At 41.6% G+C, this 26,269-nt stretch overlaps 2 protein-coding genes across 3 annotated transcripts in view; one reads left to right on the forward strand and one right to left on the reverse strand.

Moving 5' to 3' along the window:
* The window catches only part of LOC126370918 (dynein heavy chain, cytoplasmic), a 62,791-nt gene extending 53,802 nt beyond the window's left edge, over window positions 1-8,989 (forward strand). For both annotated transcript variants that reach the window (XM_050016040.1, XM_050016039.1), the window contains exons 77-94: window positions 126-194; window positions 505-678; window positions 1,008-1,228; window positions 1,363-1,531; window positions 1,845-2,019; window positions 2,202-2,319; window positions 2,700-2,913; window positions 3,193-3,265; window positions 3,452-3,573; window positions 4,021-4,206; window positions 4,636-4,764; window positions 5,181-5,292; window positions 5,728-5,825; window positions 6,131-6,259; window positions 6,663-6,860; window positions 7,162-7,272; window positions 7,710-7,873; window positions 8,562-8,989. In XM_050016040.1, coding sequence (XP_049871997.1) covers window positions 126-194; window positions 505-678; window positions 1,008-1,228; window positions 1,363-1,531; window positions 1,845-2,019; window positions 2,202-2,319; window positions 2,700-2,913; window positions 3,193-3,265; window positions 3,452-3,573; window positions 4,021-4,206; window positions 4,636-4,764; window positions 5,181-5,292; window positions 5,728-5,825; window positions 6,131-6,259; window positions 6,663-6,860; window positions 7,162-7,272; window positions 7,710-7,873; window positions 8,562-8,730 — 2,631 coding nt within the window. In that variant the 3' untranslated portion in view covers window positions 8,731-8,989. The remainder of the gene's footprint in view (window positions 1-125; window positions 195-504; window positions 679-1,007; window positions 1,229-1,362; window positions 1,532-1,844; window positions 2,020-2,201; window positions 2,320-2,699; window positions 2,914-3,192; window positions 3,266-3,451; window positions 3,574-4,020; window positions 4,207-4,635; window positions 4,765-5,180; window positions 5,293-5,727; window positions 5,826-6,130; window positions 6,260-6,662; window positions 6,861-7,161; window positions 7,273-7,709; window positions 7,874-8,561) is intronic.
* Window positions 8,965-26,156, reverse strand: LOC126370922 (ADAM 17-like protease). Its single transcript, XM_050016049.1, has 16 exons — window positions 25,814-26,156; window positions 25,445-25,684; window positions 24,931-25,052; window positions 20,918-21,062; window positions 19,888-20,171; window positions 19,276-19,335; window positions 18,992-19,126; window positions 16,346-16,484; window positions 14,724-14,959; window positions 14,256-14,394; window positions 13,760-13,956; window positions 13,028-13,139; window positions 11,367-11,482; window positions 10,881-11,036; window positions 10,022-10,131; window positions 8,965-9,142 (listed from the first exon to the last, which is right to left on the reverse strand). Exons 1-16 carry the CDS (start codon window positions 25,884-25,886, stop codon window positions 9,082-9,084), a joined length of 2,325 nt encoding a protein of 774 aa, XP_049872006.1. The 5' UTR covers window positions 25,887-26,156; the 3' UTR covers window positions 8,965-9,081.
* Between the last annotated feature and the right edge of the window lie 113 nt (window positions 26,157-26,269).

A 26,269-nucleotide genomic window follows, 5' to 3' on the forward strand; every position in this document is an offset into this window, starting at 1 on the left:
AAAAACGAAAGTAATTCTGTCTATTTTTGACGCTTAAACCACTGTACTGATTTGGATAAAAAATGGTACATCGCTAGACAAACAGGGAATTGCGGTAATTATACTTATATTTTATAAATTTTCAGGTGGAAGAAACTGATAAAGTCATCGGTGAAATTGAAACTGTTAGCAAAGAATATCTGCCACTATCTCAGGTATGTATTATACTTCAGCATAACTCTCATTCCAATGTATGTGCTGTTATAAATACTCCTATTTGAGACCAAAGCCTATACACATTTCAGTTTCTCCTCTTAGTCCGTCATTAGGCTTCCTCGGCTTCGCCATGAACCCTTCACTTCCTGCCCACATCCTTAATCCACAGAGGATCGCCACAGTCACACAGTCCACCCACACTTAAGTGTTCTTCAATCCACTCATACTCACTTTCCTGATAAAAAGTTTTTCATCTCTCATGATGTTCCACTGTCAAGATACGCTCTCATTAATATGTCACCCCTATAGGCATGCAGCAGCATCTACTTCACGATGGAGTCGCTGAACCAGGTGCACTTCCTGTACCAGTACTCGTTGAAGATGTTCCTGGACATATTCAGCTCCGTGCTCGTCAGCCCGACCCTCAACGGGCAGTCCGACTACACCGCGCGGTTGAAGATCATCACTGAAGAACTCTTCACGGTATGATTGATTTTATTAGTATCCAATGGAAATTGACTTGAGAGTAAAGAAGCATTTGCCAATGTGAGTGGGAGGTTTCTCTAAATTGTACCATCATAAAGTCTGTACCATGACTCGAGTTCAATAGGCGTAATGCTAAGGCTAGAGTATGACATGCCATTTTAAAATCCGCGGGATTTCGTTGAACTACTACCTAGTATATCACTAGGAAATATTTTCTCGAATCTTTTAACGATATTGAACAACTGCTAGTTATAGGGACCAGCTGCTCGTCAAATGCCATAGATAGACATAGCGAAGGATAATAATAATTTTAATCATGTGTACAGGCGGTATACGAGCGCGTTGCCAGAGGCATGTTGCACACGGACCGACTGACGTTCGCGCTGCTGCTCTGCCGCATACATCTGAAGGGCACAGGCGCTGAGGACACGTTAGAACAACCCTTCGCAGTATTCTTACGAGGCAAGGAGGGCTTCGTCTCACACACCGCCACTTTGGACTCTCTCACCACGCAACAACATCAAGCCGCTGCTAGACTTAGCTCCAGGTACCTATTATCATCAGAAATATATCATGAGTTAAACACAGGACAAATACGAGCGGGATAAAGGATGCACTATCGACGGCTTTGTCGCTAAATTTAATCCAGGCACCTTAGACAATGTGTTTGTTTAATGTCAGGCTGGGCGCGTTCCGCCGCCTGCTGGAGAAGGCGGCCGAGCTGCCCGAACTGTCGGCGTGGCTGGGCCAGGCCGCGCCCGAGCAGTGCGTGCCCACGCTGTGGGATGCCGACGCGCAGGCGCCGCCCGCACCACACACGCTCGCCATGTACCGCCTGCTGCTCATACAGGTACACCACACCACCGACACTACATACAAGTAATCAGGAAACAACTTTTAGTCACTTTTCGGTACAAAATCCACATACACAAAAAGGGTTAATTTAGTAAATAACGTTATTTACTATCACTGTTGTACAAGCAATCGGTCTGTGTCATTCAGGATTATAATCGCCTCATATTCCATTGGGCACAGATTAAAAAAAATATATATTATTAATCTGAAGGTTCAACATCTTGGATTTCTTGTAAAGTTCTCAAGATTTTATATTCTTTGTGAGTGTTTAAACCTCCATCACTTCTAAAACCTTTCACTTATTCCAGGCATTCCGTCCAGACCGCGTGATTGCAGCGGCGACACAACTAGTAGCCTCAGTTCTCGGCAGCAGTTTCATGGCCAAGGCAGAGACGGAGCTGGAACTGTCCACCATCACCGAGTCACAGCTCAACGCCACCACTCCCGCGCTGCTCTGTTCCGTACCCGGATACGACGCTAGCGGTGAGTGCATATTGACAATAACATTCCGACTACCGGCGACACAGCTGGTCGCGTCGATACTGGATAGCGGGTTCATGCTCAAAGCAGAGATGGAGCTGGAACGCCATCTCCAAGTCACAGCTCACAGATTTCTTAATGTCCTGAATTCTCCTGTTTAATCGATATTAATATATGATGTACAGGTCGCGTGGATGACATGGCGACGGAGCTCAACAAGCCGTTATCCAGCATCGCCATCGGTTCTGCGGAAGGCTTCAACCAGGCAGAGCGAGCCATCAACACCGCCTGCAAGACCGGACGGTAATATTCCACTTTGTTTATCAATAGGGTCAGTGGATAAGAGGACAAGCACATAACCCTATAGAGAAGAAATGTCATAATAATTATTTGTCAAAAATCTGTCAACTCAATGCAACGATCGCAGCGTCTAGAACGTCAAACTAATGATAATAAGGAGATTCGGAATAATGACCCGAATTATTTCTACAGAGGTAAATAATCGGTGTTGAATTTCGCACTCACCTGCAGGCCTATCGTAAATTTTGCATCGAGTGATACCAATCAGCGCTTATTTGCCATTCGAGGCATATTTATTATAAGCTACGCCCTAAAACATACACGCATACACGGCATGCAGTGTTAAATAAAATCTTGTAAAATGACGTGATCTTTCGTTGCAGCTGGGTGATGCTAAAGAACGTACACCTAGCGCCGGTGTGGCTGGTGCAGCTGGAAAAGAAGCTGCACTCGCTGCAGCCGCACCCCAGCTTCCGTCTGTTCTTGACCACGGAGATTAGCCCCAAGCTGCCCGTCAACCTGCTGCGCGCGGGACGAGTGGTAGTCTTCGAACCGCCGCCTGGCATCCGCGCTAACTTGCTGAGGACTTTTGCTACGGTAAGTGTCCATCTTCTAAATGTGAAACCAAACCAAAGTTGAACACAAACAAACACGCCTTGACAGGCCCTTCGCTTATTAGGGTGGTCAGTCCCATAAGTAAATGTAAATTATGATTCGAAGTATGTTCATAAATCAGCCCATCGCACAAACATATATCGTTCATGATTTATTTCAAAGTAGTCGGTAAAGATGTTATGACCTAATTGTACCGGTATAAAATGTTAAACTGATGAACTTCGAGAAATTTAGATTTAACACTACTATATTATTTTATAGGTACCGGCTGCCCGCATGATGAAGGCTCCTTCGGAACGGGCCCGTCTCTACTTCCTGCTGGCGTGGTTCCATGGTATGTTCTGTTTTCAATTTCAAATTCCCTCTATTACTTCTTTTGTCATAAAGTAGCCTGAAAGAAATAAGGCTTCCCGTTGTACATCTATTGAATTTTATAAACATTCGATTTTCAGTTATATGTGCGATTAAGAGTAAAAAAAATAAATAAATTAAATATTGTTAAAAATATTTTTGTTCGCAGGTATCGTACAAGAACGTCTCCGCTACGTGCCGCTTGGTTGGGCGAAGTACTACGAGTTCAACGAGTCTGACCTGCGCGTCGCCTGTGATACTCTCGATACCTGGATCGATGCCACTGCTATGGTATGATTCAACTTTCATCATCTAGCGTTAATCGGGGTACGCTTTCCCAACCTTTTAACAGGCCCAATTACAGGTTAGGTCACATACCATAAACACATTTCTTGGATGTGCGAGTTTCCTCACGATATTGTCATGAACCACATATGAGGCAATAAATTTGATACTCGTACGTGCATGTCTCATATGTATGGCGTCTTGCCATAGTGTGTGTATGTACATAAATTCCAATGTGTCTATCGAAAAATACTCTTCGGTTACACAGTAAATGTGTTAAGATCCAAACATAAATTAGGTCCGTGCTGGATTTGAACCTGTGACCTTGCAAAGAAAGAAGCGTTTTTCTAACTAGGCTATCACGGGTTCACGGCTATTTCCCACTGAACATTACGTGCAGGTTGGGAAATAATAACAATATAACCCAAATTAAATAAGCCATTATTCACCCAGGGCCGTTCCAACTTACCCCCGGAGAAGATCCCGTGGGAGGCGCTAGTGACACTGCTATCGCAGTGCATCTACGGCGGCAAGATCGACAACGCTTTCGACCAGCGGCTGCTGCACTCGTTCCTCTGCAAGCTGTTCACGCCGCGCTCCTTCGAAGCGGACTTTGCGCTCGTCGCCAACGTTGACGGGGTGAGTGATTTATTAACACAATTGGCAAGTGCTGGTCGACAACTCCTTCGACCAGCGGCTGCTGCACTGTTTCCTCTGCAAGCTGTTTAGCCGTGCACGCCGCTTATGTTAACGGGATAACTTGTATTCTAAATTCGTGACACGTATATAACATTTGTTAAGTACCCAAGCTGTGTTTTTGTTGGTTACAATTACGTATTGATTACGTATTGTGATGCTGATGGATAAGCGGACGATCTCACAGAAAACCTGAAAGTAAAAGAAAACAAAGGTGTTTTCCTTTACTGTCAATGCAAGGAGAAATAAATACCAATCAAACTCTTAAAAATAATACACTGTAGATCCGGGTGTGACCACATTCGCCCCAATTGACTATGACTGCTCGATAGAACCTTATATCGTGTAACGATTTATAAATGTGACTTACAGGCGACAGGCAACCAGCGCCACATCACGATGCCGGACGGTAACCGCCGCGACCACTTCCTCAAGTGGATCGAGGAGCTCTCCGACCGACAGACGCCGTCCTGGCTAGGGCTGCCCAACAACGCCGAGAAGGTAAAAAATACATTATGTTATACTAAAATAAAGTTCTTTATCACCTCTCCTGTAGGAAAAGCTTTTTCCATAAAAATATCTATATATAATAAAATAAAGTAGCTGCTCCACTCGGATTTTCCCATAAGAAAAGGCAAGCGAACAAACAAAGCCAGAGTGTAAACTCCGCGATTTTATACGATGTTCAATTTATGAACTGTACGCTGCTAGAGGTCAGTGTACAAGGTCTCTCACATTATTTTCATTAAACACAAAGTATATGATATAAAAACATCATGATTTTCAAACTGTAAGTGTACGCCTCTAAAAATAATAATAAAGGGTTTTCTCTGTATATGTGGTATACTTACACAAGACCTCCCATAATAGATCACTATTACCAAGCTCTCTCTCCTAAATAAATTATGTTTCTCCAGGTCCTGTTAACAACTCAAGGCAGTGACTTGGTATCGAAGCTGCTCAAGATGCAGCAACTCGAAGACGAGGAGGAGTTGGCTTACAGCGCTGCTACTCAGGACCATGACCCGCGTAAGTACACATACATAACGGCCTCGGTAGTCAATACCATTAGCGTAATAAGCACGGTTAGGATAACTGTCAGAATAGTAAATTTTTATCTATCCTATTGTCATACGCATAAGAGCGCGTTCGAATGTACAGAATCCTTCCTTCCTTCGGTTTTACGGCATGACCGGACAGACAAGCAACTGTACGCGTTCATGTTTGTATCTGCACGAGTTGCACTATCGCGTGCGGAGCTTTGTATACCGTGGGTTTGACCATTAGACATAGCGAATGTTGTCTACATATATCTTAAGCGCACGGAAAACGGTTCACACGCACACCGTGCACTACCTGCTCAGCCGTAACCGAAATACACGTAATCCCGCGATATCGTAACAGTCCAGGCGAGGAATTTCCTGATAAGTTGTGTATGGTATAACGTCGAAGATGGTATTTCAGATTCGATCGTGGTGGAGGGCGACGGGCGGCCGGCGTGGATGAAGACGCTGCACCAGACCGCCACCGCCTGGCTGCAACAACTGCCGCAGGAGCTGCCCGTGAGTGTATTGTATTTGTTCCTTAGGCAATCGTGTCCCACTGCCACACTCCACTACGGATTCTTGGTGTGGACCGGGAATCCAACGGGACCTATTGTTCAGACAACTCTGTGGAAATCGATTAAAACATCTTAAAACATCTCGAAACCCCCTATTTTTTAAATTACCGCGCGACGCATTTGACGACACGAATACAATAAACAATGTGATCTTATTTCTGGATACAATAAATTATTTCCTTCAAATCAACAAGCTCAAGCTCATTTTGAAAAAAAGCTTCATACCTGATGTATTATAATGTGCAGACGCTCCGTCGTACGGTGGAGAATATCAAGGACCCGCTGTACCGATTCTTCGAGCGCGAGGTGGCGGCCGGCGCGTCCTTGCTGCAACAAGTGCTGCACGACTTGAGGAACGTCATCTCTATCTGCCAGGTATTGTATAATTCGTCAAAGAGGATTAAGCACACCAGACCGACAACATGTCTGCACGTGAAAGAGTTTTTTCGCGTACTTCGAACTCTTCTGATGTGGCCTCCTAAATCAAGCTCTATTTCGAACTTGAAAGTACTTTTTTTGGCCGTCCTTTACGTTAAATGTTGACTATTCTTTTAAATATTTTCGCCCTTATGTAATTGCTTCAATGGATAACATTATTTAATTACTGCAGTAGCCATCGCTCGCTAGATAAATTAATATACTCTAAAGGCAACGAGATAAATAAAGAAATTATTGATTCAGCGCGTTGCGCACGATATACCTCAGCATGCTGCGACTAGGTACCGATATAATGTTTTGCATATTATATCAGTAACCCAAACCCATTATCCACCCCCAGGGCGAGATGAAGCAAACAAACGAGACACGCGCGATGGTGGGCTCACTAGTCCGCGGGATGCTACCGGCATCTTGGCGGCGCTACGCTGTGGCCCGCGGCTGTACCGTGCAGCAGTGGATTGGCGACTTCGCGGCCCGCGTGGCGCAACTAGCCGCCGTCTCTGAAGCTGTGGCTGACCGCGGAGCTAAACGGCTACAGGTATACTCACTATACTATCGCTGGATGTTCCTGCGTTGTAGCGCGCGGTTGTACCGTGCAACCGTGGATCGGCGAATTCTAGCGCGCGGTTGTACCGTGCAACCGTGGATCGGCGAATTCGCGGCCACCGTGGCCGCATGAGTATATGATGGGTTTCTAGAACCAGGAAACAAACGGAAATGTGCTCCTGTCATCTCTACCTTTGTAGAAGTGAATTTAGGATTCTGCATAGTCCGCATGAAACATTACAATTTTCGTCTTTATCTACTTAGAGATTAAAACGTAATTGTGTAATCAACAGAGCATCCCAGTATGGCTCGGAGGGCTTCTCAACCCAGAGGCGTACATCACGGCCACCCGCCAGTGCGTCGCACAGGCCAACTCGTGGTCGCTTGAGGAACTACATCTACAGGTAACGTTTTAACATTGATTATAAATCTAATTTATTACCCATCTCCCTAGCGTTATTCCGTCTTCATGGTCCGCTCCCGGCTAAGTAGGTAAGTGCATAAGCGGCTAATATTACAATAAGTAACGTTAAAAAAAAAGACGGTTCGCTTACCTAACCAGGTCTTGAGAGGTCCAGTTTTTTTTATAGAATGCCTGTCTGACGTTAGGTGACATCCTAACCTGTATTGGGCTGGTAAAATGGACAGGACCACAATTAATCAGAAGACAACTTGCAGCCACATATGGAGTCCTAAGAAGGATATGTGATCAGGCTATGTCTGTCGTTGTATACGACATTCCTGGAAGATAAGCATCTAAAACGTGTTTACGTTTCAAGGGTACCCACCCTTTCAGAAGAGCGCTGACGTGCAGTATTCTATTCTATGATTCTATGTCCAGGTTACGATCCCCGACGCGGGCACAACGGCGGAGCAAGCGGCGTCGGAGTGGTCGTTCTCGGTGACGGGGCTGAAGCTGCAGGGCGCCACCGTGCGAGGCAACCGCCTGTTGCTCACCAACACCATCATGGTCGACCTACCGCTCACCGTGCTCACATGGATCCGGTTAGTCGCCTACTCTTTGCATTTGGCTGCGTTTCCATTGATGCGGAGTTGTGCGGAGAGGAGCGGAGATGTGCAGGAATTGACCAATCACCGTGAGGGAGAAAGTGACAGAGCGTCTTCGTTTTTCGCTCTCTCGAACGCTGTGATTGGTCAAATCCGCACATCTCCGCTCTTCTCTGCTCATATCTGAGTCAGTGGAAACCCGGCCCTATAATGCCTTATTAAGGTGAACGCGCACCTAGACGCGAATCAGGAGTCGCACGCGCCTCGCAGTAAGAAGACATCGTATGCAACGCGTCGCCCACCTACCTGCGGCGCACGACCCACATTCTACCGCAAAATGCGATGACACCGGCAATTGCGACTCCTGCAGCGTGTCCAAGTGCGCGTTCAACTTTAAATTACGCGATTAACAAATCATCCGCCGGGCCACGATTACGCCATACATTTTATGCCTACACCTGATGAAACGCTTAATGTCTCTCTAGGCCTAGAGGATGAATCATTTTATGACAGATTTGAATACACCCTAATGCGAAAGAGATGTCAAGAAGAAATTGGTCTATTCCGACAGCTGCACCACGCTTACGTAAAGGATTGGTTGCCCGCTGTAGGCTTAGACTATAAAACCTGCGACTGCGACCTAGAATATCCGAGCACCATACCAATGTAGCCGTATCTGTTGCAGCGGCGCGGAGCCGGCGTCGGGCGGGCAGACGCTGACGCTGCCGGTGTACCTCAACAGCGCGCGCTCCGAGCTGCTGTTCACCGTGCGGCTGCCCATCGCGCCCGGCCAGGAGCCGCACGCCTTCTACGAGCGAGGCGTTGCGCTGCTCACCTCCACCGCACTCAACTAGTGGCACTGGCTACTATACTACTACAAATACTCTCATAACACTACTGTCTTTGATGACGAAAAAGCTTCGTCACATTGGAAAACATATTTCTATTTAATTGCACAATATTGTAAGTTAAATTATCAAAAGCATTGCTTGAAATGTAACCGAAAATGTATGCAATTTTAATACGCTTTGCAGTTAAATTCGATTTAATCATATATTGAATATAATCCGTATTTACTTTAATAAATTATTTACAAAAAAGAACCTTTTTATTTAAAAAACCTTATTTTGTGACGAATTACAATAAATTCGAGGATATCTTAAAAAATAAATTGGATAACTTACATAAAAATAAAAACACTTAGTTTAAAGCTGACTTGTGCCTTGAATAACTGTCTTCATACCCGGAGGCTTCTGCTTTGGTAATCTGTGAAGGACGAAAACAAAATTGTTCGTTAAAAAACTACATAATCGAAGTATCAATTAAGTTAGGGTTGAACTACATCTGGGCGCACCGCATCACACTTTCCTATGTGCTCCTATCCTTTTCTGCCACTCAGAACCGTCATTTCCTAGAGCGAGATATTGCGACGACACGCGGCGGAATGCTGTCGCACGCTCCTGTGAGGAAAACAAATGTCACAAGAAAGCAGCAGCACGCTACGACAGAGGCGAAAAAAATGGTTCGTCCTGTCAGATGTCGTTTAATCCGTAAAATCTATTTAAAAGAAACACGAATATAATATCTTTTTAAGGGCGCAAATTTGAAATACTTCTTTTACCGTGTGGGTTGAGAGGTGGATTACCAACCTCACCCACCCTGATAATCAGGGGTTATTATTGAGCCGCCAGAGGCCCCTTACATGATTCGTGTAACGACTACGTATATACTTACAGCAGTAAATAATAACCGGGACTGTCACAGACAAGCGCCATCTAGCGCAAACCTATTATAACAATTTAGTTTGGCTAGCTGGCTGCGTCCATATTTTATGATAGGAAATTGTAAAGTAGTAACCAAAAGAACCAACAGATAGCGCTAGTAACCAACGCCAAATAAAAAGAGACAAAATGGAGTAATGACGAACGACGCATTTTATTTTCCCGCTCCCTAATAATTATTATATTCAACAAAGTCATATCAAATCTATAACCTATTTCTTCAGGAACCAACAGCTTGATTTGCTTTCTGAACCACGGATCATTTTACTTTTCCTACTATAAAATATGATTAACTCTGACACCATGGTCGGTGAAGTTAGTCATCGACAACCCAGAACTGTACAAGAAATATTGGCTGACTGACCTGGTGTGTATGATCTTGCGCGGCGAGGAGGGGTGCACGAGGTCGTGTTGTCTCTCCCACTCCAAGTACTTCTGATGCTGCCGCTGTCGACGACGATCCACGTAACTTATCTGCAGGAATTAAGTTCTGTGCAGTAAAGTGTATTTTATTTGACAAAGAGTAATTTTTGAAACGAGTTAACTGCGCTGAACATTTATAGGCTCCTAGTGTGTATGTGATGCTGTATCCTTCTGTGTGATACACGATGATGTTTAAAAATGAAACGTACGTATCAGTACTGCCTTTCAATATTTAGCCAGACGAAGGAAAACCTTGCCTGGCAAGGTCAAATATCTATAGGTACTATCTCATCGCTACGACTCCTGTCCCTCTTCACGAAGGCGCGACCTATATCGCCGAAAGTTTTTTACGTTACGAGCGTGCACCGTGCCACTCAGCAACAGTTTTATAGGGTTGAACATCTGGTCGCACCGCATCGCACTTGCCTATGCTTTTATCTTTTGCTGCCACTCGGAACCGTTATTTGCTAGAGCAAGAGAATGCGACCATACGTGTCGTCATCGACAAGGCGGCGAAACGCCTCACATTACACTGTAAGCAAACCAAATGCCAAAGTACGGTCACGAGCATTAATATGTATACACTTTGGTACCATGTCACATTAACTTTTTTGACATAAGTCTCACTAAATGTCAAATATGTTAGTGCGACAGAGTCCTAAAGTGAGTACATTATATTGCTCATGACTGTACCCGGTAGCACGCTGTAACACAGGCGGAATATATGCGTTTCAATGCTGCCAGATGTGGGTTTTTATGAGTTGCCGACCTAAAAAATGCTATAAAACATGGATACTCACCACGCAGCTAGCGGGTATCCACACGAGCGCGGTGGCGAGTAGGACAACGCCGACGATGTTGTCACGCAGGAAGCCCAGCACGTTGTTGATGTTGATGTCCTCGATGATGTCCCAGAATCGCTCCACCACGTCCTGGATCGTCTTCTCGCAGACGCCCTACACAACATACACAATCATTATACAACTATTGTAAAATTGTGGCGGACCCTAGTTGACCAGATAGTTCCATCCGTTTGCAACAGATGGCGGCACCATTCGATAATGCAGCCCTGAAACGCGCTATCAAAGTTTACACAGCATGACGCATATATACAACTTCCAACTTGGGGTGAGGTAAATCTATCTCGGCACCGATACGAATCGATCGTTCCTCTATTTCCTCCGTTCTTTATTTTACACTCTAACTCAAACTCAAATAGGTTTAACTAAAAACTAACTAGGTCTTATAAATTGTTATGCTTTATTTGCTACAGATATACAACTTACCTTATTACAAAACCCTTGTATACAAGGTGTGCCGTCTGGCAGGATGTCGTTGTGTGCCACGGGGAAGCATGTCTTGTTCAGGCTCTTACGGCAACACCGCTTGCACGCATCGGCGACTGTTGACGAAATAATCACTACTTAATAAATAATAAGTAAGTGTAGCGGATGTGTGTGGGTGTGTCTGTGTAAGTAGTGAGGTTAAAACAGGAAGGCCTAGGCGTACATACCGCGATCAGATCCAGGATATACATTGTTTTAAGTTTACGCGGTTATTATCATATCGAAATATCGGGAGTCTCATATCCCCATTTAAACGCGGTAAGAACCCGTTATTATGTGTTTTAATTCAGATCCAGGATGTTTAAAGAAGGTTCAAGAGTACTCCAAACTGGTGAGCGTGCGTGAAGTCCGAAGTACGAGGATCCTCCAATGGGAAATAGGCGTGATCTTATATACAGAGTGTTAGTGACACCGTAACGAATACTGAGGGGGGATGATTCAGACCATGGTTCTGAGTTAATATCAAGTGGAATTTCCTGTCGGAAAATTCATGTTTTTTTTTAGGTTTATTTTAATTATTTTCCGTTCCATACTTTTACGACAGAAAATTCCACTTGATCTCTCAGAATCATGGCCTAAATCATCCCTCAAATTTTTCGTTACGATATCACTAACACCCTGTATGTATGTTGTATCATAGACAATTGATATCACGTGGTTTCCACCATTTGCGGCCGGTTAATGGCAATAGGCTCGTCCCCTATTACACGGAACTTGCACATAGCTGGCAAGGAGTGTGCGCAATGTACACTTCTGCTTACCCTTTTGGGGATACAGGCGTGATGATACTTCATGTTGTTAATAAATAATCGCAACATGAACTTAAAATAACATAACGCCACGTCCGAACAATGTAATATTAATCTAAAAAATAGAAGTAGTGTGATGATTAAAAATCAATTTCATTATTCTTTTCGACTTCATTAATGGAATTTCTCGAATTAATCGAAATTTTACGAATTGACTAACAATTAGTACGACGTTTGATCGCTTACATGGACGAAATTATTAATAGGGTAGGTAATTCGCAACGAGTTAGGCGCATCATACTATGAGCGAGAGATTCTGAGAACCGGCATACAGCAAACAAGTAAACAAGATAGTGAAAAGTAGGTGGCGATGGGGGTTAAGAAGACCTCATTGAAGCATTTCATCTAGGTAAACAACCTATATACGTCTCACTGCTGGGCACAGGCCTCCCCTCAATCAACCGAAGGGGGTATGGAGCATACTCCACCAGCTGCTCCACTGCGGGTTGGTGGAGGTGTTTTTACGGCTAATAGCCGGGACCAACGGCTTAACGTGCCCTCTGAAGCACGGAATCATCTTACTTTTTCGGACAATCAGGTGATTCAAGCCTGAAAAGTCCTTACCAAACAAAGGACAGTCTCACAAAGTGATTTCGACAATGTCCCCATCGGGAATCGAACCCGGACCTCCAGATCGTGAGCCTAACGCTCCAACCACTAGACCACGGAGGCTGTTGCATTTCATCTAAGAAAGAAATATCCCTATTTGATATTTCTGGACATTGCGTCTTACATTTATATGCGCAAATGTTTGAAATGTGGCCTTTTTAACCCCTTAGGTAGATGTCTCACCAATATCACACATGCAGCTGTGCATGCCCTGTGTCTCGCAGTAGGGCACGCATGTTCCGTTGCGACAGCGGCCGCGCTCCGCGCACTCGTGCTCGTCTGCTATCGCCGGCGCCTGCAACCATACAATAATATATTAATAAAGTAATAATAACAATCGATAAATGTTGAGGACACGAGAGAGAAGTATACGTATATTAGTATTGATGAAATGGATAGGCATAGTTTCATCTCGTAGAATAGCCATGAGTTTACGAATACTTTATGATTGCCTAGAATAAGGCTGTCAAATGCCAAGTAAACTAATATTTCGGCAATTGTTTCTTTGTAAAACAAAGAGGTACGTCATGTCAGGATCGAAGCAAGTAGTCGTGAATGTATGTAAGTATCATCTGCCTAGCCTTATACCGTTTTTCACGGGGTGCTTACCTAACCTGAAGATTTGACAGGTCCGGTTTTTTACCGAAGCAACTGCCTGACTGATATGTCAGCCCGCTAAGGAAAAACCAGCCCAATACAGGTTAGGTTAGTTAGACATACCTCCGAAAACATTCCTACGAAATGTGGGTTTCCTCCCGATGTTTTCCTTCACCGCTGAGCACGTGATCATTTATGATCCAAACATGAATTCGAAAACAAATTCGAAAAAAAAGAAACATTTAGGCCTGTGCTGGATTCGAACCCGCGACCTCAAAGTGAGAGGCAAGCGTTCTACCAAGTGGGCTACCACGGTACCTTGGGGCAGTCCGCGGAGGCGCCGCTGCAGGTGGCCTCGCCCTCGCAGGCGGGGTGCGCGGCCTCGCGGCACACCACGCCGGGCGGCGCGAACACGCAGCCGGCGCAGCACGGGCTGTTCTTGTCGGAGCACACCGCGCCCTGGCTCTTGCGCAGCTTGCAGTTCTTGTCGCAGCACATGTCGTTGTCTTCCGTGCCTGGTGCATGATAATGGAATGGACTAAATGAAAAATGTAATGTGTAAGCACCATGGGAAACCAATTTAAAGTCTAGATTCTACTTTATTCATTCCGAAACTTCAAGTATAAGTGACATATATTTACGGTGAAGGTTTCTCGGTTAAAAACGACTTGTCATCATTCAAATTATTCAAAGACAAAGTGATTTCTTGCCTCGGGTAGCACTAAGGTACATGAGCCACATGCATGGGCCTTTGGGAACTCAAAAACACTAAACATCAGACTGATGTACGACAAAAAAAGAACTGGTGTAATACCGAGCAATCCAGCGTCGCACTCCTCGCCGCCCTCGACGCGCAGGTTCCCGCAGAAGCTCTCCTCGGGCTCGGAGAAACAGCGCCCAGACTTCGCTTGCAGCACCTTGCGGATCGAACGCAGGCTGCACGGCGAGAAACGCTGCAACGTTATAAATATACTACGTTACAAACCTACTCAGTTACAGATACACTAAGTCACAGATGCACTAAGTCACAGATACACTAAGTCACAGATACACTAAGTCACAGATACACTAAGTCACCGATACACTAAGTCACAGATACACTAAGTCACAGATACAATAAGTCACAGATACACTAAGTCACAAATACAAGTAAATAAAATCAGGGCGTCTTTTCAGGCGATATCTCAAATGCAATTGTGATAATAAAAATAAGGTCAGTGACCAGTCTTTATCCTGTAAGCTTTTGCTATCAGAATGCAAACCAATTTCAACGTTTACTGACCTTGTTATTGACATCGTAGCCGCTAACACTGTAGGTGTACATGAGGTAGGAGCCGCCCTGCGAGGCGGCGGGCGAACACTCAGCCACGTCGGGGTCGTGCTCGGAGCCCCAGTTGTGCCCAAACTCGTGCGCCGTCACCAGGTCTGCCTCGCGCGTGATCACGCGCTGCCCGTAGTGGTTGCGCGACGAGCTTAACCCAGAGTTCAGGTACAGTGTGTACCCGTTCTTGAAATATTCTGTTTTAAGAGATAACATATTTTATGTTATGTTGTTATGGTATGCGAAGGGTAGTTGAGAATAACATAGATTGCGTGTTCTTAAAAAACAAACATGTTATTCATACCAGAATGGAACGTCTCAAGACTCTCAACCAACCAAACCCGACGGGAAATTCCACTTGATATTAACTCACGAATCATGGTCTGAATCATTCCCCCCAGTATTCGTTACGATGTCACTAACACTCTGTATTTTTCTTATACCATTATACAAGCACGCTAAGCGGTTAGTCCCGGGCTACTAACTCAAACACATCCAACAACCCGCAATGGAGCGTGGTCATACCCTCTCCGATTGACCGAGATCTGTGCCCAGCAGAGGGACATATATAGGCTGTTTCTATGTCATTATATGTAATATTATGTACATACAGGTAGCAAGCCCTCGTCATACTCGTGCATACCAACACCTTATAACATTATAAAGTATAATAAAAAGCAAACTTATAACAAGTGCAAGCGTTAAAAGCGAACAAAACAAAGTAACACTCACACTATTGCACCGCAATAGCTGAAAACAAAACATAAAATGAAACAGACGAAACCATACATGTGCTGCATATACAAAATAACTTCTTAAAACAAAAATAAAAACCTAAAAAAATCCTAAAAACTAAAACCTAAGACCCCTAATTAATACTTAAAAATTCAAATGACGGTCATCGAACTACGGCGGGTAGATCTATTTTTTTCCCTTAATTACCAAGTTTTAGTAAACTCTTCTAAATAATAGAGCACATATCATTTGATTTCATGATTTCTCACCCACGTAGAATCTAAACCAACGTTTAGTTTTTAAAATTACACCCGTAAACCCTATTCGGGTGGGCAGAGCCACAAATAACCAGAAGATAATTTACGGATACTCTTAAAAAATAATCCTAAATTGGGAATTATGAATCATGAACCTCCGTGGTCTAGCGGTTAGAGCGTCAGGCTCACGATCTGGTCCGGGTTCGATTCCCAATGGGGGCATTGTCGAAATCACTTTGTGAGACTGACCTTTCTTTGGTAGGGACTTTTCAGGTCTGACTGACCTGAAAAAGTAAGATGGTTCCGTGCTTCGGAGGGCACGTTAAGCCGTTGGGCCCGGCTATTAGCAGTAAAAAACTTCGTAGTATGCTCCATACCCCCTCCGGTTGATTGAGGAGAGGCCTGTACCCAGCAGTGGGTCGTATATAGATAGGCTGTTGTGTTATGTATGAATCATGCACCTGTATGACCCGTATGGTGACAGATATCCATGACGTTAAAAACGGATTATCTCTTCGCCGGCGTTTTCTGGTTTACAATATATAATTGGCGTTTCTTTAAAGACTTCTGTGTGATATTAAAGAAATGTACCTGGCGTGCATATCCCTCCGACGGAGTTGCGTCGCGGCGACCCGACGTACGCCAGGCCGAGTATTCCACCCTCAAATTTGAGGTCCGTGAAGAGATGCGCCAGGCAGAAGTCCTTGTGTGAATATTCGCGGCTGAACACCTGCAGCAATAAAATACAATAGGGTAGTCACGTCGGTCTGACAAAGCTCACTGAACGGTACAAGCTCAACCGTACATTCTCACCTGAGCACTTTCCGTCATTTGTATGTAAAATAGTTTATAGCTAATTAGCAATCACTGCGACCCTAAAGGTTTCAAAAGGTTTACAACCAAGTTCATCTAATGGTAATATTTTTGATTTTGGATAAATTACCTTGACCTTTAAGGTCATTGACCCTGGTGACCTTCTCCTTTGAGGTCACTGGCCTATGCTATTTTTCTGAAGAATAACGTTATCGACCTTGATTTTCAGGTAAAAAAAATGTCGAAGTCCTAATTTTATATTAAAAAAAAACGTTTTTTAGGCCATGTCAGGGGCCTTTGGCGGCTCAATAATAACCCTTACACCAGGGTTAATGAAGTTGGTAATTCACCTCACAACCCACACGATAGAAGAAAATATAAAAAAGTAAAAATAATTTATTTACCAAATAAAGTAAAATTAACACAAGTATCGCTATACTTGCACTAGGGTTCCCCTGTATCGCAGTAGCCCTATGATAAAACAGTTTTTGCATAAATATTAAAAATACAAAGTCCGGTGGAGATTCAGGTATATGAGACCCTTTTTGCGACACCCCGACCTCGGAACACCGTACACTCAGTGAAATGCGGGTACTTTATTAGTCATGCGGTGGCTGTACCTCTGACTACCCACAATTAGAAATATTATAGTAAGTTTAAATTTATGTTATATAAACCTGAGAATTTAATATATTTTCACAATCATGACATAACGAAGCGGATAAACCATGGGATTATCTTTAAGCGTGGTGAAACGTGGGTACTTACATCATGCGGTATCTGTATCTCTGACTACCCTCAATTGGGAATATAGATGTGAGCTCATATTCATTTATTTTACACTTCATTATCACAATCACTTTACGTACAGACAATAATTAATTATGTCAGACTTTCACAAGCTTATCATAATACTCACAATTTAGTATTCATATTGTTCTGCAACTCCTGCACGATAGCGTAATGCGTCTCTACAAGTGACCGTTCACCTTCTTTGTACACACCGGACCGAAGAGACATGTGAAACGTACTCGCTCGGGCATTACCCAATGACATGTGTCGCCTTCAGCGTTCCGATCGTCACTGAACGACTCACACTGACAGACAGTTATGAGACTTCACCCACGATATAAGAAAACCAGGTATGCTCAAAAGTGACAGCTAACATTTCAAAGTTAGCCCAGCTGACGTCATCCCACCCAGTGTTGCGATTTCGTAAAAAAGAAATTACCCACGACCAATATTTTTATATTTACTTTGCAAGGAAATTTTGAACTTTTAGTAAAAAGAGTTACTTACAATTTTAATTATTTTTATATATGTGACAAGTATTAGTAATTAAATACATTAGTTAGTAATTCACTTAATTTTCAATAATAAAAAGAGATACCAATTTAATGGTAACACAGGCACAGTGGTAATACTTTATTTCATCAAAGTGCTAGCAGTGGCGGCTTGTCATAGGATTGAGTATACCTGGTTTTCTTCACCCACTTGCGCTTATGCCACCTGCCATCAAGTGGTAGTTCTTCGAACACTGGAAGTCAATATCATTACCGTTAACGCAAAAATATCCTAGAATCGTTGGTTTTTTTGCAAATATCCAATTAGAATTTATGTATGTCTAATTGTCTACTTACGTAAGAAGTACTTCCGGTGTTCAAAGAACTACCCTAAGACGCTACAACTTCACTGCAGTCGTTGATGGATCACCTTTCCTTATGAGTTCTCATACGTCACGCCCGTATCCCTACCGGTATTGGCAGAGTCACAAATCATAAATATGTGTTCTCATTGTAGTTTTTTGGTTATTAGCCCAGTAGCACCCAAATAGATAGTTCACATTTTTTATAAAGACATGGCGTAGCATGTAATAATTATTCAGCAAGTAAGCGTTGGTGTTGTTACACATTTTTTTTTGTCTTGAGCCCCTAGGACTCGCTTCCCCCAAAATCTGCTATTCATTGGGAAACTCAAAGTGCCGTAAATAATACGCAAGCACACTAAGGATAATTTGTAGCAGAAGTAGGTACGTATATATTCCCATAGGAGAAGACAACGAACCATAAATACACCCTAATCTGCAGTGACACACAGCTTGGGGCCTATTTCATAAAACTTACAATTGTAAATTACAACTACACTTTGGTATCCATTTCGTAGTTAATATAAAACTGCAAAATATATCTAATCACACAGCGCACGTCGTATTGTCGCTGTAATTTACAATTGTAACTTTGCAGTGACGTAGAACCTGGAACAAAAGCCACACAGGAGGTTACAAAGGCCACATCAAAGCGATTCATCTAAGCGCGGTTACTTTTATATGCGCAAATGTCAAATAGCTGCTTTTCAACAAAGATGTGGCGTTTTCAACCCCCCTGATCTACAGTGATGAAGATAGTTGTTACAATGCACAGTTACCTCGAGCAGATTGCGCACATCCCACTTCTCGCGCACCATGTTGTAGTGCGCCTCTCCGCCGCGCACGCGCGTCGGCTCGGAGTGTACTAAGATCTTCTTGATCACGAACCCCATGCCTTTGAAACCATCCATATCCTGAAACATAAAGATGTATGAGCCCTAATGTACCAATGAGAAGTGGTAAAACACGCTCATAATTGTTATTTTGTTCGTTTGAACTTACGAAGATCGAAATGTATTTAATTACATAATTTTATAAAGGAGGCGACACAAATCTCACGTACCTGCCGATCCTGCCACACTGTATCATTGTAAATCTTGTGCACACGATCTATCAAACTTATCTGAAACAAAACAAATGTTTAACACTGTTAGGCATGTTAGATAACAAGTTCAAATGTGATTTGGTACACTAGTCCATGAAACAGTGAAAGCGAACTCGCTCCATCTTAGGCCTCGTCAATGCCTTGAGCAAGTCTGAGGCCAACAGCAACCCCATTAAAGGTAAAAAAAAATGTAGTATATTACGAACAAAAAGAGACGGGGCTTAAGTAAGTTCTCGTTGCACCGCGTATTTGGAGTCTATCAGTTTTAGGTTAGTATAACAGAAAGCTCGGTGAGGTGTAGGTGCTTAGTTAGCCTTGCGCTGAATGTACCTCTGACTACCCGTTGTGAGCTTATGCCGCATATTTGACATGGGGAATTATTTCAAATACGCGGCATAAGCTCACGGGTAGTCACACCCCATTCACCGACGACAGGTAGTCAGTCACACCCCATTCACCTCATAATTTTCATTAGCGAAATTAACTATTGCTACATCCTTATTGATCCGCACATTCATAAGTGAAGCATGTTTTAAGAACTGTAAGTAATTGAAATAGACATCAATTTACCAAATAGCTGATGGTAGTCTTGGTGTTGCTGGCTCCCATTTCTTGGAAGAACCTATAGTCTGCGACAAGGAGAAGGGGACATCTCGTCTTAGTTGGCGTGTATTCATAGTCACTCTGCCGTTTCACCCGCTTACCGCTTCCCTCTTTCTCGCTGTCCTGAGAGTTAGCCTGCATGCCGTCGTGGTGGTCCTGATTTCTTTCCAAATACTTGTCTTTCTCAGACTGTTCATGTTGCAATTCTATGTTTCTGGCTTCATCTTGTTCGTCGTCGTCTTCTTCCAACTCTGTTTTAAATTTAAACATATAAAATGAAAATAGACATACATACATAAACTCACGCCTATTGCCCACCGGGGTAAGCAGAGACTATAGAATTCCATTTGCTTCATTTGTTTTGCATTTGCTTTGTTTATGTATGTATGTATGTAAAATGAAAATAGAGCATTATTCTTAAATCCTAAAAAGCACTGTACTTTATTAATTGTAAGAATTTAGAAAAGTTAGGCTAGCTGCTCAATGCACGGCCGGACACGAAGAGGCATCGCCATGGTGTCGAGGCGTGAGCGACTGTGGCTCCTTTCCATATTATCGTCGCCAGATGAAATGGAATGACAAAATGGCCGAGACGACGCGCGGGACATCTTCTGGCAGTAAGCGTAGGCAGATTTTATCCTATACAACATGTAGAGGCGCGTCTTTCACGCACATAGGTCAATCTATTATTATTATACATACATATATCGCACATCTAGTTCTTTAAAGTCATAAATGTAATTTTTTAAATTTTACAGTAGAGCGCTTTAACGATTTTTGTTTTGCCATATCTACGTTAATTACTAAGTTAAATCAATTTCAGATTTTTTGACATTTATGACTTTTAAGAACTAGATGTGCGATATACATTCCCGCTGGGGTAGGCAGAGGCCGAAGAATTCCACTTCCTACAATCCTGACATACCACTTTTGTTTCTTCCACTCTCATCAAAGACTATTATTATGTATTATAGAAGTTATTATTTGTTATTCCTACCTTTTCCTTCCTTCACATAGCCACACACTCGAGGCTTGCCTTCAGTAGCGCCATTGTTGCCTCCAGCCCAGCTCAGTTTGATGTCTGATGCCTTGTACGTGATCATGCTCTTGTCATCCAGGTGCGGTAGGTGACGCCAAGATGGCTACCGGAGATATGATAGATTTTACAAAGGGCTATGAACCTTTCTGGCATATCTCAGTGGCGCCACCTAGCGGATTTTTTAAAACTGCGGCGCACGATGAAACCTGTGCAAATTGATAGGGGACACTTGTCTGAACAAAAAAGCTTTAATGGACCTATGCTCTAAAGTGTCACGTTTTCAAGATATCTAGCTTGAAAGTTACGAAAAGTGTCGTATGGATAAATCGATTTTACTCTTTATCTATATACAATCGTAATATAGTGACAAAGTGATTGATTATACATGAAACATTATTTAATATACAACATATTTATCTTATTGAAAAAATGAAATTAATAAATACTTGCAACAACATTAATGGTTTTTGTCTTTGCTACATTATATAGGAAGTACATAGGTACTTAACTGTGCACACCTTGTCTAAGGTTACTAATTGCAAACTGAGTTTATCAGTTTGTGTTATGTATGATATAGGCGTCATTTACTCCTTAACTTGATTTTACTTGACACAACGACAGGATCTAATGAAATATAAAATAAAGTTTACATTTTTATATACGCAATGCGTTTAGTGCGGCATCATGAGTACTCGTTAAAAAGCAGAATTCTCGAAGTTTAAGAAATCTGTGTAAGAGAAACAAAATGGTGTACTTATTAACTGCCATTTTGCTTTCTCGTTTAATTCCAGGAACTACGAAAATGGAGGTCCTTTGTTTAAAGTTGCACGAATTTCTATTATTTCGGCGGAATCAACAAGGATAGCGAATAGCCATACAATAAGTGTGAGTGAGACAACATCATGCAATAAATACAATAGGACGTTTGGCAGCCGGGTGAACTTTCAGTCAGTTTGCCACCTTCATCTTCAACGTGCGCACGCGCTTTTCTCTGTTCTGAGACTCTATCCTGTTCATTCTGTTGTATTTGTTACCACTGTTGAGTTTGTTAATATTCCTCTTGAGTTTGTTAGTATTTTTGTTGACTTTGTTAGTGTTATTGTTGAATTTGTTGTTGTTGTCTTGGCAAGTTGTCCAGTCATGTTGGTGCCAGGCAATGTTTTTTGTTGTGGTGTAAGCACTGTTCGTGGCCCGCGCCGAAGATCTCGGCGTCCTATACAGTCTTACTTGACAACTGAAGATTATATTGCTAGGCACCTCAACATCCTGAATTATGCTCGCCACTTATTTGACGATCGAGAGCTAAGTAATCTTATTTGAACATTGCAAAAATTAAAAATCTCAGTATGCAGTGTATCTGGTATCTATATTATAGTCCCTGGTCAGTATAATACATAAAATGACAATGTATAATTCGGCTCGTTTCTCAATCGTGCTTTTCATAATCGAAATGTCATATGAAAAAAATTCGTGTATGGAAATAATATATCCTACTTTATCGAAGCTCTCATTATGTAGCGTCTTAGACAAAGTGTAATCAACGCAAAACATTTTTAACAGAAAGTCGTCAACTTATCTCTATTATAATTAGTCAGAGATAGCTCTTACGCCAAGCGTATCACTTGTGTACCAGACTTACGCTTTCAATAGATTTTATAGCCAACTATTACCACTTAATTATGTATAATAAATTATATTTGCATTTTTTTGTAACAGTAGAGAGTAATCAGTTCATATTAATGCAAGCACAACGGTAAGGCTGTTTTTTCATCTGACATGTGCTACGTTGCTAGGTTTAATATCCACCAATCAGATAATTGGGTCTGATTCTGATCGGCACAATGAACCCGATTGTAGGGTATGCAACGTAGCATCTAGCATGTTCTGGTATGATGTACTGGTGGAAACGCAGTCTAAATGTGACGTACTTACCTCATTATTGATGGAACAGTATTCTTATCGTTTCCAGCTAACTACACAATACCGAATATGCCACATTTAAAAGAGGAAGTGAGGATTGCTTGCGCCCTAATAAATGCCTTCGGAAAACGGGTGACAGATCACCCACTCGTAAATGAAATAATCAACGATATATACCTTAAGCACGACGCCCCAAACTATCTGTGCGAGTTTGTAATACAAAACAATTTAAATCAACGCAGAGCCGCTTTCCAAGCTATAAACTCAAGTGAAGGCTTTCAACAGTTTCCCATCTTATCATATGAGGATCTGTTGATAATGTCTCTGGGGCCGTATCAAGTGACGCAGGCAAGAAGCTACTATGGCGAACACCTAAAAGAAAACGGAACGTTTTTCATTGAAGTGTATGAAGATTTTGAAGTTGACTATAATTTAAATCAATACAACATAGTAGTTTGTGATCCTTGGCTGACAAGAGCTAAAATACTCTCGAGGCACCAGAGCAACAGAATTTATTTTGTATATATCTTGCTAAATAATAGTTTGAAAAACAAATAAACTTGTCGGTCACTATTGCAGCTGTATAGTTGGAAAACGGACACTCGGGTGCTGTGCTCATGTCATGTGCATAGTTTGGTATATGGGATGGGCTCGGCACCAAGAAATTCAACCCCCTGCTGCCTTTTTAGATCAAGTTATTATTTCTGATGAAGAAGAAGATTGATTATTCAAGAAGACTGATATTCATTATCCTAATAGGTACGAATTTGTATAAAAAAAGCCTATTTGTTATAAGTATATACACTGTATGTATTCAATAACAATTAGTATTGATTACATTTTTAAGCAAAATATAAATAACTATATGACTACTTTTACGATGTTTTATTTCATACTTATAAAAACACAACTAAGAAAATCGATGAATAATTGAACAATGTGTTCATGTAATATGATTGTTATGAACTAAACAGCTTAAGGTCCCGTTGCATTGAAGGCACACACCCCATTGGTGTGTCTATACTATACGAACTAGGTATGTTCCATACACTGCTGTAAAGTAAAGTAGTCCTAAAAGCGAATTTTCACACCCCACCTGCTTTCACTGTGATTAGACATTTAAGCTGCCTTTCATTGAATAAACATAAAAACTCAAAAAGTGTGAAATTGTTAGACAATCATAGCAAATAACTTTGAGCGTGATTACCACGAGAATAAGTCATGAGCTGTACATCTCACGACTCGTTTCTGGATTTCTTTTAAGTTACACATAAAAGTAAGTTATAGATATTTATTTTATCTATTTTCTATTTATTTATTTTTCAATAAAGTAAATATGTGGTATATTAAACACTAATATTCCATGCATAATCAATTAGTCACTATATTCCAATTGCATATAAAAGTAAAATCGATTTGTTCATACAACACTTTTCGGAACTTTCAAGCTAAATATCTTGAAAACGTGACGCTTTAGAGCATAGGTTCATTAAAGCTTTTTTGTGCAGAAATGTGCCCCCTATCGATATGCACAGGTTTCATCGTGCGCCGCAGTTTTGAAAAATCCGCTAGGTGGCGCCACCAGGCTATGCCAGCCTCCATAGTGAAATGTTCAATGCCCTTAGTGTTTAAGCAAGATAAGAATATGGATAGATAGGGAGATGGAATTCTGTGGTTTCTGCCTACCCCAATGGAAGATAGGCGTGATTATTATTGCGTATGGCAATAATAATCATAATAAAATAATAATAGGCAATAATAGGCGTGATGTTATGAAAATATAAAAGTGTATTCAGTATGCTTAATGTGGGACACAATAATTGGATGCATAGAATTGGTTTATTTATTACATAGCAAATAAATTAGCTCATTTATAGAATCGTACGGGAAATGTAAGCATGCTACAACTCTAGTGGTTACTTTAATCTACAACTCGTAAGACACAGATTTCCAGACACAATGGGGTTTGGATTTTAAAAGAACATTTGTTCTTACAACTGTATAAAAATACTGCACTCAATTCTTAGGAGGCAACCAAAAATAGGACTTACTTCTATATGGTATGTTTCATCTGGGGTGTGGATGATACCAGTAATGACTCCATCCTCCATATGCAACTTCACATCAGACGTAGACTCCCCAAATACTCTTCCCGTGTAGAAATTATCACGATCTAATCAAAGACAAACATTTCATTATTTTTAGTTTACACAGTAGGTCTCTTCTTCTTTATCCCTTGTTGGGATAAAAGTAGGGCATGAATAACACATTTCCATGCCTCGGGATCTCACACACAACACAGTAAGTATTTCCTATTATTAATATTTCAAACATGAAGTACCCACTGTGATGAAAATGTAAAATAATCTATTAGATTTTTTAAATTTTTTATGTTTACTCGTTCTATGTTATTATGGTAATCAATAAACCTGTGTTAAAATCAACAGGAACACTTTGCTCATACAAAATCTGTTCATAGTGAAAAGAAAAAAAGAAGATACTGATTGCAGATTTAGCCAGGGAAAAGAAAACCAACGTAAAACAACCAATAAAAGCTATCCTTACCAACATGAACAGTGGTTTCTTTCCCATCCCCATCAACGGCATATGCCTTAAAGTTTGAATGTAGCACGGAGCTATGCGGGTGTAATATCAACCTAAAATCCTTTCCTAGTGTTTTAAAATGCAACTCTTTTATTGTGTTAAATGGATGACTGGACACTTTGGCCCCCCGTTTCACCATATGGTGTGTCAGGCTTGACGCATGTAGTGTCTCAAAATATTTTAAATTGTGGTATATTGAACCTGTAAAAAAAAGAAACATGTAAACTTATGTTTAAGATAAAAATGAAAATAATAAGAATAATAGTAGAGTGTGACTAAGCTCTTTAGATAAGGATTTCAAGAAAAATAATATTCACAATCAACACTTACATTCTGCCACTGTAAAACAGATTATGATAAATGAAAATGCATACGAAATTAGGAATTTTTCCTTCAGCTCCATGGTAATGCAATATTTCTATAGAATGTTAGAATGTTTACAACATTTCATATCAATATGCCAGAGTAATCTGTAATTCAGACTTCTTGAAATTAACACAAGTAAATAATTTGCACACAGCACAGTTATCCTGATGTTAAAGTGGATTCAGAAAAGCATTTCTTCCCAGTAATAAAGATATTATTCTTAATTCAATTTGTTGACAAAAAATAAATAAAATGAAATCAATATTTTTAATTTTTGGTTTGAACCAGTTATTTTAGTTTGACAGAAATCGCTGAAAACTGGAAGGGTGGGGGAAAGTCTTTAGGAGACGTTCATAAATTAATGTCATGACACTCAATGTCATTGATGTCAGTTCATTAATATTTGGCAGGATGACGTCA

The sequence above is a fragment of the Pectinophora gossypiella genome, chromosome 11 (assembly GCF_024362695.1).
Source record: "Pectinophora gossypiella chromosome 11, ilPecGoss1.1, whole genome shotgun sequence".
Taxonomy (NCBI): Eukaryota; Metazoa; Arthropoda; class Insecta; order Lepidoptera; family Gelechiidae; genus Pectinophora; species Pectinophora gossypiella.